Below are 19337 nucleotides of genomic sequence, written 5' to 3'. Positions count from 1 at the left end.
TACAAGTAAATACAGTGATAAGTGTATGATGGTGTGGGGGGAGGTCTGACTACAAGGTAACTCCCAAAGAGAATAAATGGAGAAGTGATGCGCATACACAACCCGCCGCTCCATTTAATGCAAAACCTATGTTGCGTTTGGGTCCCAGTAGCTGGACCCCCAACTTATCTTATTTTCAAAATATAGTACATAAGTCTTGAATGATCATATGTCTGAGTATTTAAGAAAGCACTTACTATGAGGAAAAACAAATATGTACATTCACATGTACAGGATCTGCAGCATATTTTTGCTTCACATTTTGCGCAGCTGATTTTGCTACCCATTAACTTTAATGGGTAGCAAAATCAGTTGCACAAAATATGCAGCAGATCCTGTACATGTGAATGTACCCTAATACAGGGGGTACATTTTATTTTTTTTATACAAGAATAGAGACTAGAGGATGTCCCTAAAGACTAGGATTAGGTTATCATGCCTGTATAATGTGAAATATTGTGGACCACTTATTTGTCATGTCAGACAGACCTTCACCTAGCCTACAGACTATACAATAACACTTATGAGGAACATGCTTACTTCGATCTCTTCGGCTTCTATGGAATCCTATTTGTGAATCCTTATTTAATCCCATTCCCCACACCTTCGTGACATCACTCGTCTTGGATGATAACAACGTGAAGCCATAACCACATGCAGCCGATGAGATCTGAGACATGATACAGTGGGACAAATATAGTTAAATATCCCTTCTGGGTCACATTTATTTCACTCCATAAACCTTGGCTATTTTTCTGAGCTTGTGTGTGTCATTCTTCACTACTCATTCTTTTAGAATATTTATAAAATGAAAAACAGAAAAAAATGGAATGCTTCATCAATGTGTTACCCTTTTACTTAGCAACAAAGGAAGGCAGCATTGAGCAGTTTATTATTATTATAGTCATTCAGTGATTCATACTTATAATAATTATGCTACAGTATATTTGTTTTATATTGTTTGGGATGGTGAAAAGATTAAACCTGATGGTCTCCAGCAGAAAAGTCTATAATTCAATCTAAATAGTTACAGCACTCATATAGCGGTAGCAGCTTTTCTTTTACTCCCACCGAGTTCCAAATCTGTTGCTTTCCTTCATACAGCCACATGCTAAAATTCTGTTTGCTTGAAGCAACCAGGAGCTAACTTCCAAAGGATTAATAAAGCATTCACTGAACTAGAAAATACATTCATACGCGGAGCGCTAACTATAGAGAAAAATATGTGGTAAAATCTCCTTCCTTACTACGCCCGAGACAGATTCCAGCCGACAGCGGCAAGGAAGATGTTAACTTTGAAAGGTGTCCCTTGCCAGCTTGTAAGTAGGCCCCTAGGCGAGTAGCCATCCTTTTAGCCCCATCTGCTCCAGCTGTAATCACGCCCCCTCAGCGTGATTGACGGCCTGGGCACAGCCCGGGTGAGGGAGCAGAGCGAAGACGACGGTTGTCAGTCACGATAAGGGGGCATGATCGCAGACAGAACAAGCAGGACTACAAGGATGGCTCGGAAAATTCTATTTTGTAGCTGGTAATTGGGACGGCCATCTGCTTTACAGCAGCTATGTGGACCATATCTGTGAACATGAAAGGTCTCACTGACTTCAACGAAAAAGTGTGCTAGGTATTTTCAGTGTCCTGTGCATTAGCCACTGCGCAGGAAAGAGAGGAGGTGAGCTGGGACCATCACCTATTCTCAGTGGTTTATCATGTGTTATCAGCCTCCAACTTTATAACAGAGGTAAAGTTTAGTGTAACCCTGCTTAAAGGGGTACTGCGCCCATAAACATCTTATCTCTATCCAAAGGAAAGGGGATAAGATGTCTGATCGTGTGGGGTCCGGTCACTGGGACCCCCATGATCTCTGGCACGGTGTTCAAGCCGTCACGCCCTTTCCCATGGACATGAATGGAGGGGGCATGGTGTGATGTTACGAACACAGAAGCCTCAAGCTTCCGAGTTCAGTACTTCCGCAGTGTCAGACTGGAGATCGCAGGGGGTCGATATGAGGTGGAGTACCTCTTTAAAGAGGAGACTGCTGAGGAGTGATCTCTATAGAAGAGTAGGTGCAGATTATTATTAGTCTCAGTGGTCAGTGTGAAAGCTGCAATACTTTAGGTTTATTTTTAGTGTATATATAGTAACATGGATAAAAAGTTTAAAAAAACAAAATAAAAAACACAAAAACTTTAGATACTATGTAATTTTCATACCTGAAAGGTGTTTTCTTCTGAACTGTCCAGAAACCTACTAACTACACCCCTAAGTAAAGGCCCTTTTACACTGGCTGATTATCCCCTAAATGAGGGTTCATAGCAATGTTTGTTTAATAAATCAGCGCATGTAAAAGGGCCAGTCACGAGCCAAAAAAATGGGAAAATGCTTGTTCATCTGCTGATCACATCTTCTGTACAGCAATATAAATTATCATTAATCGACTGCACCTCACTCTTAGGATAGGTTTTCACACAGGCATTTTTCTGGCGTTTTTGAGCCAAAGTCAGAAAAGGATCCAGCAGGAAGGAGACTTTTAGGATCCTTCTTTTATATTCCCCATTCCTTTTAAATACACTTCTGGCTTTTACTCAAAAACTGCAATGGCAGTTTTCCAAAAACACCAGAAAAAGAAAGAAAAAAAAAAAAAAACACGCTAGAAAAGAAAATGGAGACTTACCCTTAGGAAAATATGATGTGCAGATAACGATTAAATTAAAGGTCTGCACAAACAATCCAGTGATAGTTCATGCAGCCTGGGTTGAGCCATGTAAAGGCTTATTAAATAAGCACCAATCAATGAGACAGGTGCTCATTATTGTGCATCCCGACTACAGTGTACACAGGAAGTCCGTTACAACAATACTATTAGGACCCATTCACACTACGTATTTTCTGAGTGCAAATCAGCTTCGGAATTCCACACAGAAAACAAGGTGCAGCAGCCTTCTGTTTTCAATGGGAATCTGCTGCACCGTATTGAAACGGCACATTACCACGTGGTCCTAGCACAGTCTTGTTTTGCTGGTGCCCACTATTAATGGAATCTCTGTGTGAATGGTCCCTTATGTGTTTTGGTATTGTGAACAGACAGCTGAAAATAGGTTTGAACTTATCAAATATATCTCACAATTGTTTCATGCTTTAAGGAGACACATTCCTTACCTTTTCCTCCATATCAAGTCTATAAGGAGTTAGTTGGTATTGTTTAGGCTTTTTCCTCCCAGAGTCAGGTACTACAAAGCTTGGAATTCCCAACGCCCCTGTGTATGAGAATCCCCAAACAAAAACACGGTTCTTTCTTTTAGGTTTGTGTCCAACATACTGAAAAGTCGGAAGGTCATCTCTTTGTTTGCTTTTCCCCACAGTCGTCGCAAGGTGTCGCACATGTGTAAAGTTTGGCTTCAAACTGTTGAGGCCCCAAAGTAACAAAGAAGGCAGCATTGTACCATATAGATAAAGCTGAAAAATATACACAATATTATATTATACACGTAGTACTGATTTAAACAAGCACAATATTATATTCCATACACCAGATTCGACGTTGTACAACCCTCAATCACGGATCAGTAACTGCAGATTTTACAAGGCAAGTCTTATGTATTTTTGATTGGCAGGTCAATAAAGTGACCTTGTAAATGCGTAACTACGAATTTCACATCTGAGAATTCGCAACTTCAAAACCACAGTGGTCCCGGTGTGTGTGAAAACACCATAAAGATACAAAATCAGTACTTATGATGGACACAATTAAAACTTACTGATTGTCTATATAGCGGACACCTTGACTCTAGATCAATTCTAATTGTAAGTAGTGTTTCTTGATAATAAGCAGATCTCATTGTGTCCCCCAATTAACATACTAATACAAAGACATGGGCTCTCATTTACTACTGCAAACCCGAAATGTTTTATCGCATTGCGCCAGATTTTGCGCCAGAATTGAAAAAACTCCGACTAACTCTCCATTTTGCTAAGAAAACCCAGAAAAGGGGCGTGGCCTCTGGGGAAGGGGCTTCGTCTCCAAAAGGGGCATGTTCCCGACATTTTCACAAAAAAAATAAAACATATTTACTAAGGTTTCCACAGAAAATGTGGTGGATTTGAGCTGAGGAAAACCCGACAGATCAGAGCATGTGTAAAAAAAGCAAAGTGTAGGGAATATGGAAAATGTAGGGAAACCTTAGTAAATACGGTGGAAAATAAATTGTAGGGAATTAAAACCAACAAAGAAACCTACACTCCACTCTTAGTAAATGAGGGCCATAGTGTACCTAAGATCAGGGCAATACGAAGAAGATATCCAGGGCTCCCAGACCTTTTGAAATCCCTCCGCCCCGTCCTCACGGATAGCCGAAAGCTTTTCAAAAAGTACAATTACATTAATGCGTGCAATAAAAGCATCCCACAATAAGTCAGGTTGTTTCCATCAGGAGGCAATATGGATCCTAGCAGCCAGTAACAAAGTTGGACAGACGAAAAAGACGGAAAGACATACGGGACGGCTTATCACTTAAACAAAAGGAAGGTGTAAAAGGGACAGGGAAACCCTGTAATGGCACACATGAGATCCACCACCATCTTCCAAAATGCATGGACCACTGAGCAGTTCCACCAAGTGTGGGACATATCACCCATAGTGGGACAATAAGGAGATGAGGAAGGAAACATAACATGTAATCTAGCGGGGATATAAGCCCTATGTAAGATCTTCAGAGAAGTCTCCATAAGAAACACCTGCCAACTCCCTTTACTCACAGCAAGCCTGCCATCACTACAAGGGCATATCAAAGTGAACAGTAATTATTGGTCCTTAGGAGGGGCATTGAGGACTGCATACAGATGGGGCAACCAACCCGTACGGAGGGCAGAGTATCGGGCAACATTCTCCAAAACAGTGGAAGAAATAGATTGTACCTGGAGCCAAGGAGCAAAGAAAAGAAAAAACCTGGTGGGAACGAAACAGCTCAGAGTGTGGAGGATGGAAAGTATTCCGAAAATCCTTGTGTCCGAACTAGAAAATCAGCCAAACAGACAAGACATTTCTCCGTCCACTAGAAGAAATTAGAAGGGAGGAGACCCGGAGTGAAAGCAGGATTAAAGAGCAATGGAGTAAGAGGAGAGGGGAGGGATTGCAGAGAAAAGCCAAAGCGCACCTGTCGCCAGAGAGAAAGAGCATAAAGAACCACAAGAGGAGAAGAAGAAGGGCTGTTAGGGAGTACAGTCTGACTAAATCAGATTCAGGTAAATCCACAAGGGACCCCCCTGAGATGCATTTACCATAGTCAGTTGGGCTATTCTGGCTGCATAATAATATTTCATAAGGATCGGAACTGGTAGGCCACCCAACGTTTATGAAAATACATAACGGCATGGGGAATACGAGGTCGTTTATTCCTCTAAATAAAGCGGATTAACTCTGCCTGAAAGGCCTTCAAATCAGCCCCAATCACCGGGACTGGGAGGGTGCGAAATAAGTATAAAAGGTAGAGATAAATTAGTTCAGCTTTCAGGGGCTCCAGTGGCCTGGAAAAGGTGGATACAGTCATAGGAGACTCTTTCCTAGGACTGTATCCACCTTTTCCAGCCCACCGGAGCACCTGAAGGCTGAACTAATTTACGCAGGATAAGTCATCAACTGCCGAGCCGAGAAGTTCGTGACAAATCGAATTTACTGTAAGTTCGCTCATCTCTAATAAAAGGCATGGTAAAAATCACCATTGGCCCTCCCAATCCAGGAGATATAGGAAAGATCCCATCTCCTAAGGTCCTCTCTTAAAGACTTAAACAAGCGGGGATAGTAAGCAGCATAAATGGAGGGAAGTGTGCTAGTCATATATACACTCCTAAATATGGAAGACTGGAAGAGGGCCTCTGAAACCCAAAGTTCAGGTCAATGAGCTTCTGAGTGGCAGAGGGGACTCCACAATACAGGACCTCCGAATTGGAGCTATTAACATGAAGGCCAGACATCTCCGCTAATTCTGATAGAATCTTAAAACAGATTTGGAAGAGATATAAGGGGGTGCATTAAGGTAAGTAGAAGGTCATCTGCAAATAAATTTAGCTTATAAGAATGAGAACCCACCTGTATTCCCCTAACATCAGGACAGGACCAGGGAACAGTCGCCAGGGGCTCCATCACCAGGGCAAAAAGCTCCGGGGATAAGGGACACCCCCAGGGATGTGGAATTTCTATCGCCAGACGCCCGGGACTAGCAGTTTTGGGCGCCGGGCAGGTGAATTTGTCCGGCCCTTAGCCCGGCTTTGGGCAAGCAGGGCCGGACCTGACAAGTGCGGCGGATCTGCAGTCTGTATGGAGCGGGCTCCCGACTCCTGCCCGCTCCATACTCTGCAGCCTGTGTAGCAGAGCAGGGGAGATGAGAAGCTGTGTATGTGTCTTCTCTCCCCTGCTCTGCAGACGTGCAGGGGGAGATGAGGGGGCGTGGCTTATTTCTCCCCGTGCAGACCTGCGTCCTCTGCCTTCACTCCCCGCACGTCTGCACGGGGAGATGCTTGCGGCGCTCTGCAGTATGTATGGAGCGGGTTCCGGATTCCTGCCCGCTCCATACTCTGCAGCCCCCGGCTGTTCTCAGTAGCCGGGGGCCGCCGCTAATAGCCAGCATGCGGCGATCGCCGCGGCTGGCTATTAACCCTTTAGATCGCCGCTGTCAAAGCTGACAGCGGCGTCTAAAGGGAGATGTGAATGCTCCCTGGTGGGCTAGTGGGGTGGATCGCCCCCCCGCAGCGCGATCGCAGGGGGGGGGGGCGATCCACTATGGAGGTAGCCAGAGGACTTACCTCTGCTTCCTCCAGTCCCAGCTCTGTCATTGATAGATCCTGGCTGGACCAGGCTCTATCAATGGATCACAGAGCACACAGATTAATAGAGTTCAATAGAACTCTATTCATCTGTCTGAGGAATCTAATGATTCCTCCTATAAGTCTAATAAAGTGTAAAAAAATAAATAAATAAAATAAAAAAGTTTTAATACAAGTTTGAAAGACACACATTAACCCAGTGGTCTTCAAACTGTGCCCCTCCAGATGTTACAAAACTACAATTCCCAGCATGCCAGGACAGCCGTTTTGCAACATCTGGAGGGCCACAGTTTGAAGACCGCTGCATTAACCCCTTCCATGTTAAAAGTTCAAATCACCCCCTTTTCCTATATAAAAACATGCAAACATAATAAAAATAAACATATTTGGTATCGCTTCGTGCGTAATTGTACAACCTATTAAAATATAACATTATGTATCCCGTACGGTAAATGTAAAAAAATACCAAACCACAGATTTGCAATTTTTATAATATCCCAGAAAAAAAAGTTAAAAAGCGATTAAAAAGTCAGATCAATAGCAAAATGGTACCGATACAAAAAACAGATTATGGCGCAAAAAATGAGCCCTCATACAGCCTGGTATGCGGAAAAAAAAAATAAAGCTACAGGGGTTAAAAAATGGCAACTAAAAAAAATTGAAAAAGTCCAGAATTTGTAAAACATGATGTAAACGATACAAATCTGGTATCGCTGTAATCATGCGCCTAAAGTATAAAACTAACATTTTACCTCAACCACAAGGTAAATGGCGCAGAAAAGAAAAACCACCAAATCTGCTAAATTATCTTTTACTATTTCACTTCCCTTAATTAATATATATATATATATATTTTTTTTTTTTTTTTTTTTTTTTTGGTTCGGAGAATATGTTATTGAAAAATTAAAAGGTATCATTATAGTAGGTAGTTATGGCTATTATAGGGCGAGGAGGAAAAAACGAGAGTGTAAAAAAGCGAAAATTGGCCGGATAAGTGGATCGTCATGAGGGACAAGTAGATTTTGCTACATTTTAGTCCCGTGGACAAGTAGTTTTTTTTAATAAAATTTCCACACCTCTGACCCCTGACGAGTGCCCCGGGATATAGAGATTGGACGATGGGTATCAGTAGGCATCTTAAGAAAGTCCTTCGGACAGGAATAGAGCAAATGAAGTATGCTCACAAACGAACCAGAAAAGCCAATCCTCTCCAGGACTGCAAAAAGATACTGCCAGGAAACGCAATCAAATGCCTTCTCGATATCCAACGCCAACAAAGTATGTGGAATCGAGGAGGCATTTGAGTGGGCCACTAAATTAAGTACCCTCCGGGCATTATCCGGGCCCTGTCTGCCTGGCACAAAAGCCACCCATGGGGAAGAGATTCAGAGGTAAAAATAGAGTTATATAATTTGGTAAGGTGGGTGGGGGGGGGGGGCTGGGATCAGTTGGTCAGCACATTTTTTATAAGTTGCCGACAGCCCATCAGGGCCTGGAGACTTGCCAAGTTTTAAACCAGTAATAGTCTCCTCCACCTCCTCAACAGTAAGAGGGGCATTTAATACTGCTCTAGCCTCCTCAGAGAGAGTAGACAGAGGGATATTTCTCAAGTATTCACAAAGTCGATCCCCATGAGTAGAGGGATGGCGGGGCTCACTATAAAGTTTGGCATAATAATTGTGAAAGGCCAAGTAAATACGATGCGGATGAGATGTGGTAAACCAGGGCGCAGCTGGATCCCATGAGTAATATTCAAAGACTGGCGTTGACGTAGCATGTTGGCCAAAAGTCGGTCTGGCTTGTTAGCAAAACGGTAGTATGTCGCTTTGGTCCAGCGGACCGCTTTTTCCACACGGACCGAAAGAATGGAGTCCAGCTGCACCCTGTATAGCTTTATACAAATATGTATCAGGGCGCCTCTGATGCGCCAAGGATAACAGCCAATTTATGTTCTAGCATGGACTGTTGCCTGTCACAGGCTTTACGGAGACCCGAAGCAATAGCAATTATACGGCCTCTAATAAACGCTTTATAAGCAGATCACACTCACTTTGGTTCTGACCCAGAGCCATCATGATCGGCAAAAAAGACAAATCCTCAGACATCTGAGACACTACAGAGGGATTAGTCAGAAGAGCCTCATTAAAGGGGTACACCGGTGAAAACCTTTTTTCTTTTAAATCAACTGGTACCAGAAACAGATTTGTAAATCACTTCTATTAAAAAAACTTAATCCTTCCTGTACTTATTAGCTGCTGAATACTACAGAGGAAATTATTTTCTTTTTGGAATTCTCTCTGATGACATCACGAGCACAGTGCTCTTTGCTGACGTCATTATAATAATAATAATAATAACTCTTTATTTATTGTTGTCGTTAGTGGGATTTGTACCTAAGGCCCCAGAGCTGCAAGGCAGCAGTGCTAACCACTGAGCCACGATGCCGCCCTTAGGATACATCTGCTATGCACGGTTGCCAAAATGGACAGAGATGTCAGCAGAGAGCACTGTGCTCGTGATGTCATCAGTGTTCCAAAAAGAAAGGAATTTCCTCTGTAGCATTCAGCAGCTAATAAGTACTGGAAGGATTAAGATTTTTTTATAGAAGTAATTTACAAATATGTTTAACTTTCTGGCACCAGTTGATTTAAAAGAAAAAAAGGTTTTCACCGGAGTACCCCTTTAAGGTGCCACCTGAATGGTGTGTGTGTGGCCTACCCACAAAGTCCAGAGCAGCTAAGACTATGTCATGGTCTGACCAGGGCACAACTACATATCTAGCAAATAATAGGGAAGGGAGAGTAGCAGCATTTGTCAGCAGTCTATCCTTGTATAGAGTGCGTGAGCTGGAGAATAGTACGAATACCCCCAGGCCGTTCCCATTATGTTCCCTCCACATGTCTGCCATAAAAAGGACCGAGTCCGAAATCAGAGTTAATGAGACGCTGCTGTGCCCCCAAGCGACAAAACATAGTCTTGATAGAATGGTTCAGTTTTCCATTGAAAACAAAGTTAATGTCTCCGGCCAAAAGCAGCATGTCATAACTCAATGTAGAGACATACTTACACAGAGTATCAAAACATGCAATAGGGTCATCATTTAGTGTATAGGAATTAAGTTAAAAAATTCACTTCTCATACAGGGAGCCAAAAAGAACCACATAACGTCCTTAAGGGTCAATGACTGTACTGGTAAACTCAAGGGGAAAATCATTACGTAAACAAACTAGAACACCCCTACTTTTAGTCTCAAAAGATGCTAATAACATCCTAGAATATGGCTTTAGGGAAAGATCGAGGAGTAAAACGTGTCTCCTGTAAACATTTACAGTAACCCCCCGACCTGCGATGGCCTCCCACATATGATAAAATTAACATACGATGGCCTCTCAGAGGCCATCGCATGTCGATGTCAGCATCGACATACGCTGCTTTTATATGTCGGGGCCATCGCATTAACTGCTATCCGACAGTGCAAAATGCTTAAGCTGCTGTCGGATAGCAGTTTAACCCCTTAAGGACCCAGCCCAAATATACCTTAAGGACCCCGCCATTTTTTGAACATCTGACCACTGTCACTTCAAGCATTAATAACTCTGGGATGCTTTTACCTTTCATTCTGATTCCGAGATTGTTTTTTCGTGACATATTCTACTTTATGTTAGTGGTAAAATTTTGTCGATACTTGCATCATTTCTTGGTGAAAAATTCCAAAATTTGATGAAAAAATTGAAAATTTTGCATTTTTTTTACTTTGAAGCTCACTGCTTGTAAGGAAAATGGATATTCCAAATAGATTATACATTGATTCACATATACAATATGTCTACTTTATGTTTGCATCATAAAATTGATGTGTTTTTACTTTTGGAAGACATCAGAGGGCTTCAAAGTTCAGCAGCAATTTTCCAATTTTTCACAAAATTTTCAAAATCGGAATTTTTCAGGGACCAGTTCAGTTTTGAAGTGGATTTGAAGGGCCTTCATATTAGAAATACCCTACAAATGACCCCATTATAAAAACTGCACCCCTCAAAGTATTCAAAATGACATTCAGTAAGTGTGTTAACCCTTTAGGTGTTTCACAGGAATAGCAGCAAAGTGAAGGAGAAAATTCAAAATCTTCATTTTTTACACTCGCATGTTCTTGTAGACCCAGTTTTTGAATTTTTACAAGGGGTAATAGATGAAAAATCCCCCCAAAATTTGTAACCCAATTTCTCTCGATTAAGGAAATACCTCATATGTGTATGTCAAGTGTTCGGCGGGTGCACTAGAGGGCTCAGAAGGGAAGGAGCGACAATAGGATTTTGGAGAGGGAATTTTGCTGAAATGGTTTTTGGGGGGCATGTCACATTTAGGAAGCCCCTATGGTGCCAGAACAGCAGAAAACCCCAACATGGCATACCATTTTGGTAACTAGACCCCTCAAGGCACGTAACAAGGGGTCCAGTGAGCCTTAACACCCCACAGGTGTTTGACGACTTTTCGTTAAAGTCGGATGTGTAAATGAAAAAAAAAATTTTTTTCACTAAAGTGCAGTTTTCCCCCAAATTTACCATTTTTACAAAGGGTAATGGGAGAAAATGCCCCCCCAAATTTGTAACCCCATCTCTTCTGAGTATGGAAATACCCCATGTTAGGACGTAAAATGCTTTGCGGGCAAACTACAATGCTCAGAAGAGAAGGAGTCACATTTGGCTTTTTGAAAGCAACTTTTGCTGAAATGGTTTTTTGGGGGCATGTCCCATTTAGGAAGCCCCTGTGGTGCCAGAAAAGCAAAAAATACCCACATGGCATACTATTTTGGAAACTACACCCCTCAAGGAACGTAACAAGGGGTCCGCTGAGCCTTAAAACCCCACAGGTGTTTGACGACTTTTCGTTAAAGTTGGATGTGTAAATGAAAAAAAAATTTTTTTTTTTAACTAAAATGCAGTTTTCCCCTAAATTTTACATTTTTACAAGGGGTAATAGGAGAAAATGACCCCCAAAATGTGTAACCCCATTTCTTCTGAGTATGGAAATACCCCATGTTAGGACGTAAAATGCTCTGCTGGCGAACTACAATGCTCAGAAGAGGAGGAGCGCCATTGAGCTTTTGGAAAGAGAATTAGTTTGGAATGGTAGTCAGGGGCCATGTGCGTTTACAAAGCCCCCCGTGGTGCCAGAACAGTGGAACCCCCCACATGTGACCCCATTTTGGAAACTACACCCCTCACAGAATTTAATAAGGGGTGCAGTGAGTATTTACACCCCACAGATCTTTGGAACAGTGGGCTGTGCAAATGAAAAATTTTATTTTTCATTTTTACGGACCACTTTTCCAAAAATCTGTCAGACACCTGTGGGGCGTAAATTCTCAATGTACCCCTTATTACATTACGTGAGGGGTGTAGTTTGGAAAATGGGGTCACATGTATCGGGGGTCCATTGTTCTGGCACTATGGGGGCTTTGTAAACACATGTGGCCTTCAATTCCGGACAAATTTTCTCTACAAAATCCCAATGGCGCTCCTTCTCTTCTGAGCATTGTAGTTCGCCCGCAGAGCACTTTAAATTCACATATGGGGTATGTTCTTACTCAGAAGAGATGGGTTTACAAATTTGGGGGGGCTTTTTTCCTATTTCCTGATGTGAAAATGAAAAATTTAGGGTAACACCAGCATTTTAGCGAAAAAATATAATTTTTTTCATTTTCCCATCCAACTTTAATGAAAATTCGTCAAACACCTGTGGGGTGTTCAGGCTCACTATACCCCTTGTCACGTTCGGTGAGGGGTGTAGTTTCCAAAATGGGGTCACATGTGGGTATTTTTTTTTTTTTTGCGTTTGTCAGAACCGCTGTAAAATCAGCCACCCCTGTGCAAATCACCAATTTAGGCCTCAAATGTACATGGTGCTCTCTCACTCCTGAGCCTTGTTGTGTGCCCGCAGAGCATTTTACGCCCACATCTGGGGTATTTCTGTACTCAGGAGAAATTGCGTTACAACTTTTGGGGGTCTTTTTTTCCTTTTACCGCTTGTGGAAATAAAAAGTATGGGGCAACACCTGCATGTTAGTGTAAAAAAATTAAAAAAATTTACACTAACAGGCTGGTGTAGCCCCCAACTTTTCCTTTTCACAAGCGGTGAAAGGAAAAAAAAGCCCCCCAAAATTTGTAGTGTAATTTCTCCTGAGTACAGAGATACCCCATATGTGGCCCTAAACTGTTTCCTTGAAATACGACAGGGCTCCGAAGTAAGAGAGCACCATGCGCATTTGAGGACTAAATTAGGGATTGCATAGGGGTGGACATAGGGGTATTCTACGCCAGTGATTCCCAAACAGGGTGCCTCCAGCTGTTGCTAAACTCCCAGCATGCCTGGACAGTCAGTGGCTGTCCAGAAATGCTGGGAGTTGTTGTTTTGCAACAGCTGGAGGCTCCGTTTTGGAAACCCTGCCGTACAAGACATTTTAAATTGTTTATTGGGGGGGGACAGTGTAAGGGGTGTATATGTAGTGTTTTACCCTTTATTAGGTGTTAGTGTAGTGTAGTGTTTTTAGGGTACATTCACACTGGTGGGTTACAGTGAATTTCCCGCTAGGAGTTTGCACTGCGGCAAAAAATTTGCCGCAGCCCAAACTTGAAGCAGGAAATTTACTGTAAACCCGCCTATGTGAATGTACCCTGTACGTTCACATGGGGGGGGCAAACCTCCAGCTGTTTCAAAACTACAACTCCCAGCATGTACTGACAGACCGTGCATGCTGGGAGTTGTAGTTTTGCAACAGCTGGAGGCACACTGGTTGGAAAACCTTCAGTTAGGTTCTGTTACCTAACTCAATATTTTCCAACCAGTGTGCCTCCAGCTGTTGCAAAACTACAACTCCCAGCATGTACTAATCACCGAAGGGCATGCTGGGAGATGTAGTTATGCAATAGCTGGAGGTACCCAACTACAACTCCCAGCATGCCGAGACAGCTGTTTGCTTTCTGGGCATGCTGGGAATTGCAGTTTTGCAACATCTGGAGAGCTACAGTTTTTAGACCACTGCATGTCCAGACAACAAACAGCTATGTGGGCATGCTAGGAGTTGTAGTTTTGCAACATCTGGAGGGATATAGTTTAGAGACCACTGTATAGTGGTCTCAAACTGCAGCCCCCCAGCTGTTGCAAAACTACATATTCCAGCATGCCCAAACAGCTGTCTGGGCATGCTGGGAGTTGTAGTTTTGCAACATCTGGAGGGCTACAGTTAGAGACCACGGTCCCAGACTGTAGCCCTCCAGATCTACTTACCGGCTTCCGTAGGATCCCGGCAGCCGTCCTCTTCAGACGCACGTGACGCCGCCCGCCAATCAACGTCGCCGCAGCCTCCGGACGGGTAAGTGGACGTCGGCGCCCGGTCCCCTTCGGTTCCCCGTTCTGCCCCGTCTATTGTGGGTGGGCAGGACGGGGAAAACGAAAGTTAACCCCCCCGCCCCCGGTCTGCTATTGGTCGTCGCCTCTGACGGGGTGCACGGGGTGCCTGCTGATTGATATGGATATGGATACGCCCTGGGTCCTTAAGTACCAGGACGTCAAGGCGTATCCATACGCCCTAGGTCCTGAAGTGGTTAAGCATCCCGGGCAGGTTCGCCTATCTATTCCCGCTGCTCTGGGTCCACTTCACGATCCTCCGGCGTCTTCCGCATCTTCTCCAGGGTCCGGGCCTCGCTTTCCGGCGTCGTTATTACGTCACTACCCACGCCGCACCGGCGCAGCAGCATAATAACGTCACCAGAAAGCGAGGCCCGGACCCTGCAGAAGATGCGGAAGAAGCCGGAGGATCGCGAAGAAGACACCGGAGCAGCAGAACAGCATCGGGAGCCCCTTGGACAGCATCGGGAGTGGTGAGGACCTGGTCCGGAGTGGCGGGGACAGGTGAGTGCAGCTTCCTATACTTTACATTGCACTGATCCCTCAACATACGATGGATTCGACAAACGATGGATCGTTTGGAACGAATTACCATCGTATGTTGAGGGACCACTGTAATATCCGGCCTATGCTGAGCATACTCCCGAAAAGCCTTCTTACGTTTCGTGGGGGATTTAAAACCCTGCACATTGTGAGATAGGATTCTACACATAGGGAGTGGGAAAAAAGGTGCTTAAAGGGGTACTCCGCCCCGAGACATCTTATCCTCTATCCAAAGGATAGGGGATAAGATGTGCGATCGCGGTGGTCCTGTCGCCAGGGACCCCGAGGATCTCGGCTGAGGCACCCCGCTGTCATTATTGCACAGGGCAAACTCGCACTGTGCGTAATGACGGGCATTACAGGGGCCGGAGCATCGTGACGTCACGGCTCCGCCCCTTGTGACATCACGGTCCGCCCCCCCTCAATACAAGTCTATGGGAGGGGGGGGGTGGCGGCTGTCACTCCTTTATGTGACAGCATAGGACAAGTTTAATACTGGCATGGTGGGATGTAGAGATATGCCACACACGTCACCTGGCTAGTCAGGCGAGACGAGAAGAAGCACATTGTCCCGAGCACACAGGAAGCCGAGAAAGGCTCAAGGCAATTGTAATCCATAGTGCAGAGACATGCTGTACCTCTAGGGGCATGAAAATACAAAAAAATGGGATGATCCGTCCCTGACAGGTAACTTACAGAACTGGGCATTAGGGGCAGATTACTTTAAAGTACAAAAAAAACTGGAATATACCTTTAAGCACATGGATAGGATCATTAAAAGTTAAAGGGGAACTCCTTAACTTTTATTCTTATCCCATAGGGATAAGTGTATGATCGCCAAGGTCTAATCGCTGGTTCCCCTGCCCAGCACCCGGTGTTCTGAAGATGTGTGTTGAGAACACCGGCTATACCTGAGTACGGAGCGGCGGTGGTCGACACATCCCCTCCATGCACTGTCTATAGGAGATTGGGAGATATACGAGTACTGTATTTGTGTATGCTAGGCTCTCCCATAGACCATGCATGGAGGGGGCGTGCCAACCACTGCCGTTTCGGGCACGGGGATAGCCGGTGTTCAGAACACCAGGGTGCTGGGCAGGCGAGGCCAGAGATTAGACCTCGGTGATCAGAAACGCATCCCCTATCCTGTGGGCAGGCAGGAGATAGCAGGGGGTCCAAGCGTTTAGACCCCCACGATCAGACAGAATAAGAATAAAAATACCGTAGTTCCTCTTTATGGTCTTTTCACACGTACAGTATTCTGCGCAGATTTGATGCGCAGGATTTTCTGCTGCAGATTTCAATGTAAACTAAATGACTGAACATGCTGTATGTGTGAATAGCCCCTTAAAGAGTAAGCCTGGAGCATTTCATTAGGACATTTTTTTTATAAGTGATACTCTAGGTCAGTGGTCTTCAACCTACAGACCTCCAGATGTTGCAAAACTACAACTCCCAGCATGCCCGGACAGCCGTTGGCTGTCCGGGCATGCTGGGAATTGTAGTTTTGCAACATCTGGAGGTCCGCAGGTTGAAGACCACTGCTCTAGGTCATGGCTGGTCAACCTCCAACTATCAAACCAATGGCAGTCACTCACATCGTAATATGATGTAGCTGGACAGCCGGATCTGGCAGGGGAATTTTAACACTGCCTCCTGCCATATGGCTGACCAACCCGTGCCATACCCCTTTACTCTAATAAGGTGACCGGAGTCAGCTAGTGATGGGCTCACTTTCCACCCATATTCAGTTTTTGAACCAGTCTGAAAAGTGCAGATACGGTAGGAAAATATACCGACCATAGACTCCGGTCACCTAACTGAAATGAATGGGGTATGACAGCGGCCCGGCAAGGATACGGTTTTGAAATTCCCCTCCTGGACACGGCTGCTGTATGCCCCAAACATGGGATGAATTCAGCCTTACTCATATCCGGCCCTGTCCTCAATGGGGCTCTCAGTCTTATCCCTGGATTGTAGGGCACTAAACTGTGACAGACCAATACGGCGAACAGTCCCCAAACACTGTTGTGGTAACATCGGTAAACATAAGTGGTATGAACCTAGCCTAATAGAAAACTCACTTCCACATAGAGCAGAGTAGGCTGTCTGGGCATGCTGGGACTTGTTGTTTTGCAACAGCTGGAGGAACTTTTTTTTTTTTTTCAGAGCCGAGGCAAGTGCTCTCTATCACCCAAAGTGCAAGAAAAAGTGCAAACGCGTCACACTAAAAAACGTGCACAAAGGATGTGGTCTATCGCTAAGCCCTTCTTCAACAGGAGAGAGGCCCCCCTCAAACCTACCCTTCACCTCCGGGCCAAAAGGCACCTGCAAGGATCCAGGTTCGATGCCCCTTTTGGCCGAAGCTACTAAGGGGCCGCAAATGCCCCTGGCTTCAACCTAGGAGTTAACCAGGGTATCAGCCAAGGAGCCATATACTGATGGCATCTCGACCGAAGCCAAGATGCCCAGGGGTTGCAGGGAGGTGAGGAACCTAATGGCCACACATACCTCCCCTAGACCGCCAGGAGGGACACCCAGAAGGGCTACCGCATTCTGACAAATCCTGGGTACAAATAAAACACGTAAAGTGGCACAGTGACATACAAAAAGAATAAATAAGTGAATGAATGAGTACTGGAGGAACATTGGTTGGGAAACACTGCAATTGATGGTGATGACATGGTCACTGCATTTGCCCTTCAGGACATGACAGGAATTTTTGTAGTTTTGTAACAGTTGGAGAGACACAGTTGGGGTGCACTGATTTAGTCCCATTAAAGCAAATGGCATTAAAGATGGGCAGTGCCACCTTAACAGACAGCTGGCACACATTGGCACAATCACCATTACCAAATGCTACCTATGGGATGATTTAACCCTTGAATCTACACAGTGCGGATTCATTATTAGAGCCATCTTTATGTTCATCGTGTGAACGAGACCATAAGTACATGTGAGACAGATGACACTCACCATCCAGGCGCATGGCATATGACGCACTCTCTAAATCCCAGGCTTCCACTAGCTGTACTGGCACATGCCGTCACTCATTCTGCTCATGTAGACGCCACAAGAATCACTATACTACACGCCGGCATAGGCGCAGCCATATTGGTGACCTCCCTGAGAAAACTACAAATCCCGTCATGCAGCCGGCTTATGTCAGGGGGCGTGGCTGCTGTAAAGGCAGCGAATAGAGGAAGCGTCTGGAGAGAAGACGTTCTGTGTTCCCGACCACACCTCTAACCGGCGTGGTACAAGTCAGTGTGTAGGTGAATGGTTATGTATATGGGCTATACCACCTTTTAGTGAAGGGAACATATTCTGCTGTTTTACGTGATTAAAACAATTATTTTCGACTTTCTGTTGTTCAGCCTTTTGTGGCCTTTCAGCTGGAGGTCACTGGCGTGTAAACATTTATTAAGGGAACATGGAGTAGTTTCCTATGACAACCAATGAGGTTACAAAGAGCATCTAAAAATAAATGGTGGAGTCTGGTTGCTAGGGGCAACTACTCCTTTTGTTATGCTAGTTCTGATAAATCCCCCAAGTTGTATGCAGCCGCAGTATGGCACACATTCTGTACCTAGTGCATATCCAATTGTACATGAAGACTTCCACAAAGGATCAGTGCACACTTCATTTATAGGCACATCGGAGGTGTACACAATTAGTATTCCAGGATATATCTCCAACGTATGCCAGGGGTAGCCTACCTCCACCACTTCATCAATTGAGGAAAAACGTACTTTACGGAATACGCGTTTGTTTAATGTGTAATTTTGTATAGAAAAGCATAACTACCTGCACCCAAAGCAGGCCCCACATAGTCAGCCCCCCAAGACCCATAAGAAACACAATAGTCTTCTCTCTTTTTGTGGATGTGGTGGCCACAGCTTTATTGATATTCACACATAACGTAACAACCAATTTTTATAGTAAGCAATTTGCTCCTTGCCAAAGCAACCTGCAATCTCATATCCCGATTTCATATTCTGTCCTCATATCCCGTCATCATATCTTGTCCTCATACCCTGACCTCATATCTCGTCATTATATCTCCTTCTTCTACCTCAACCTTATATCCTGTCATCATATCTCATCCTTATATTTCGACCTCATATCCCGTCCCCATATCTTGACCTCGTGTCCAGATCTCATATCCCATCCTCATATTTCATCCTCATACCCTGACCTAATATCTCGTCATTATATTCCGACCTCATATCCCGTCCTCATATGCAGACCCCATATCCCGTCCCCATATCCCATCCTCATATCCCGACCTCTTATCCCGTCCTCATGTCCAGATCTCATATCCTGTCCTCATATTTCATCCTCATACCCGACAACATATCTCGTCATTATATTCCAACCTCATATCCCATCCTCATATCCAGACCCCATATCCCATCCCCATATCCCGACCTCTTATCCCATCCTCATGTCAAGATCTCATATCCTGTCCTCATATTTCGTCCTCATACCCTGACCTCATATCTCATCATTATATCTCCTGCTCATACCTCAAC

General features: G+C 44.5%; 1 protein-coding gene across 2 annotated transcripts in view; it reads right to left on the bottom strand.

Annotated features, from left to right (window-relative positions):
- Positions 1–17947, bottom strand: part of RCC1L (RCC1 like) — a 43662-nt gene extending 25715 nt beyond the window's left edge. Inside the window, exons 1-3 of one of the 2 annotated variants that reach the window (XM_056556437.1) lie at positions 17779–17946; positions 3196–3492; positions 580–709 (exon numbers count right to left, since the gene is read on the bottom strand). In XM_056556437.1, the coding sequence (XP_056412412.1) occupies positions 580–709; positions 3196–3492; positions 17779–17796 (445 nt within the window). In that variant the 5' untranslated portion in view covers positions 17797–17946. Of the gene's footprint in view, positions 1–579; positions 710–3195; positions 3493–17778 lie in introns of both variants that reach the window. The other variant, XM_056556438.1, reaches the window with a different exon arrangement.
- Positions 17948–19337: the final 1390 nt, after the last annotated feature.

The sequence above is a fragment of the Hyla sarda genome, chromosome 2, assembly GCF_029499605.1.
Source record: "Hyla sarda isolate aHylSar1 chromosome 2, aHylSar1.hap1, whole genome shotgun sequence".
Lineage (NCBI taxonomy): Eukaryota > Metazoa > Chordata > Amphibia > Anura > Hylidae > Hyla > Hyla sarda.
Note: the sequence above shows the minus strand (reverse complement) of the source record. Positions and strands in the feature narration are given on the sequence as shown.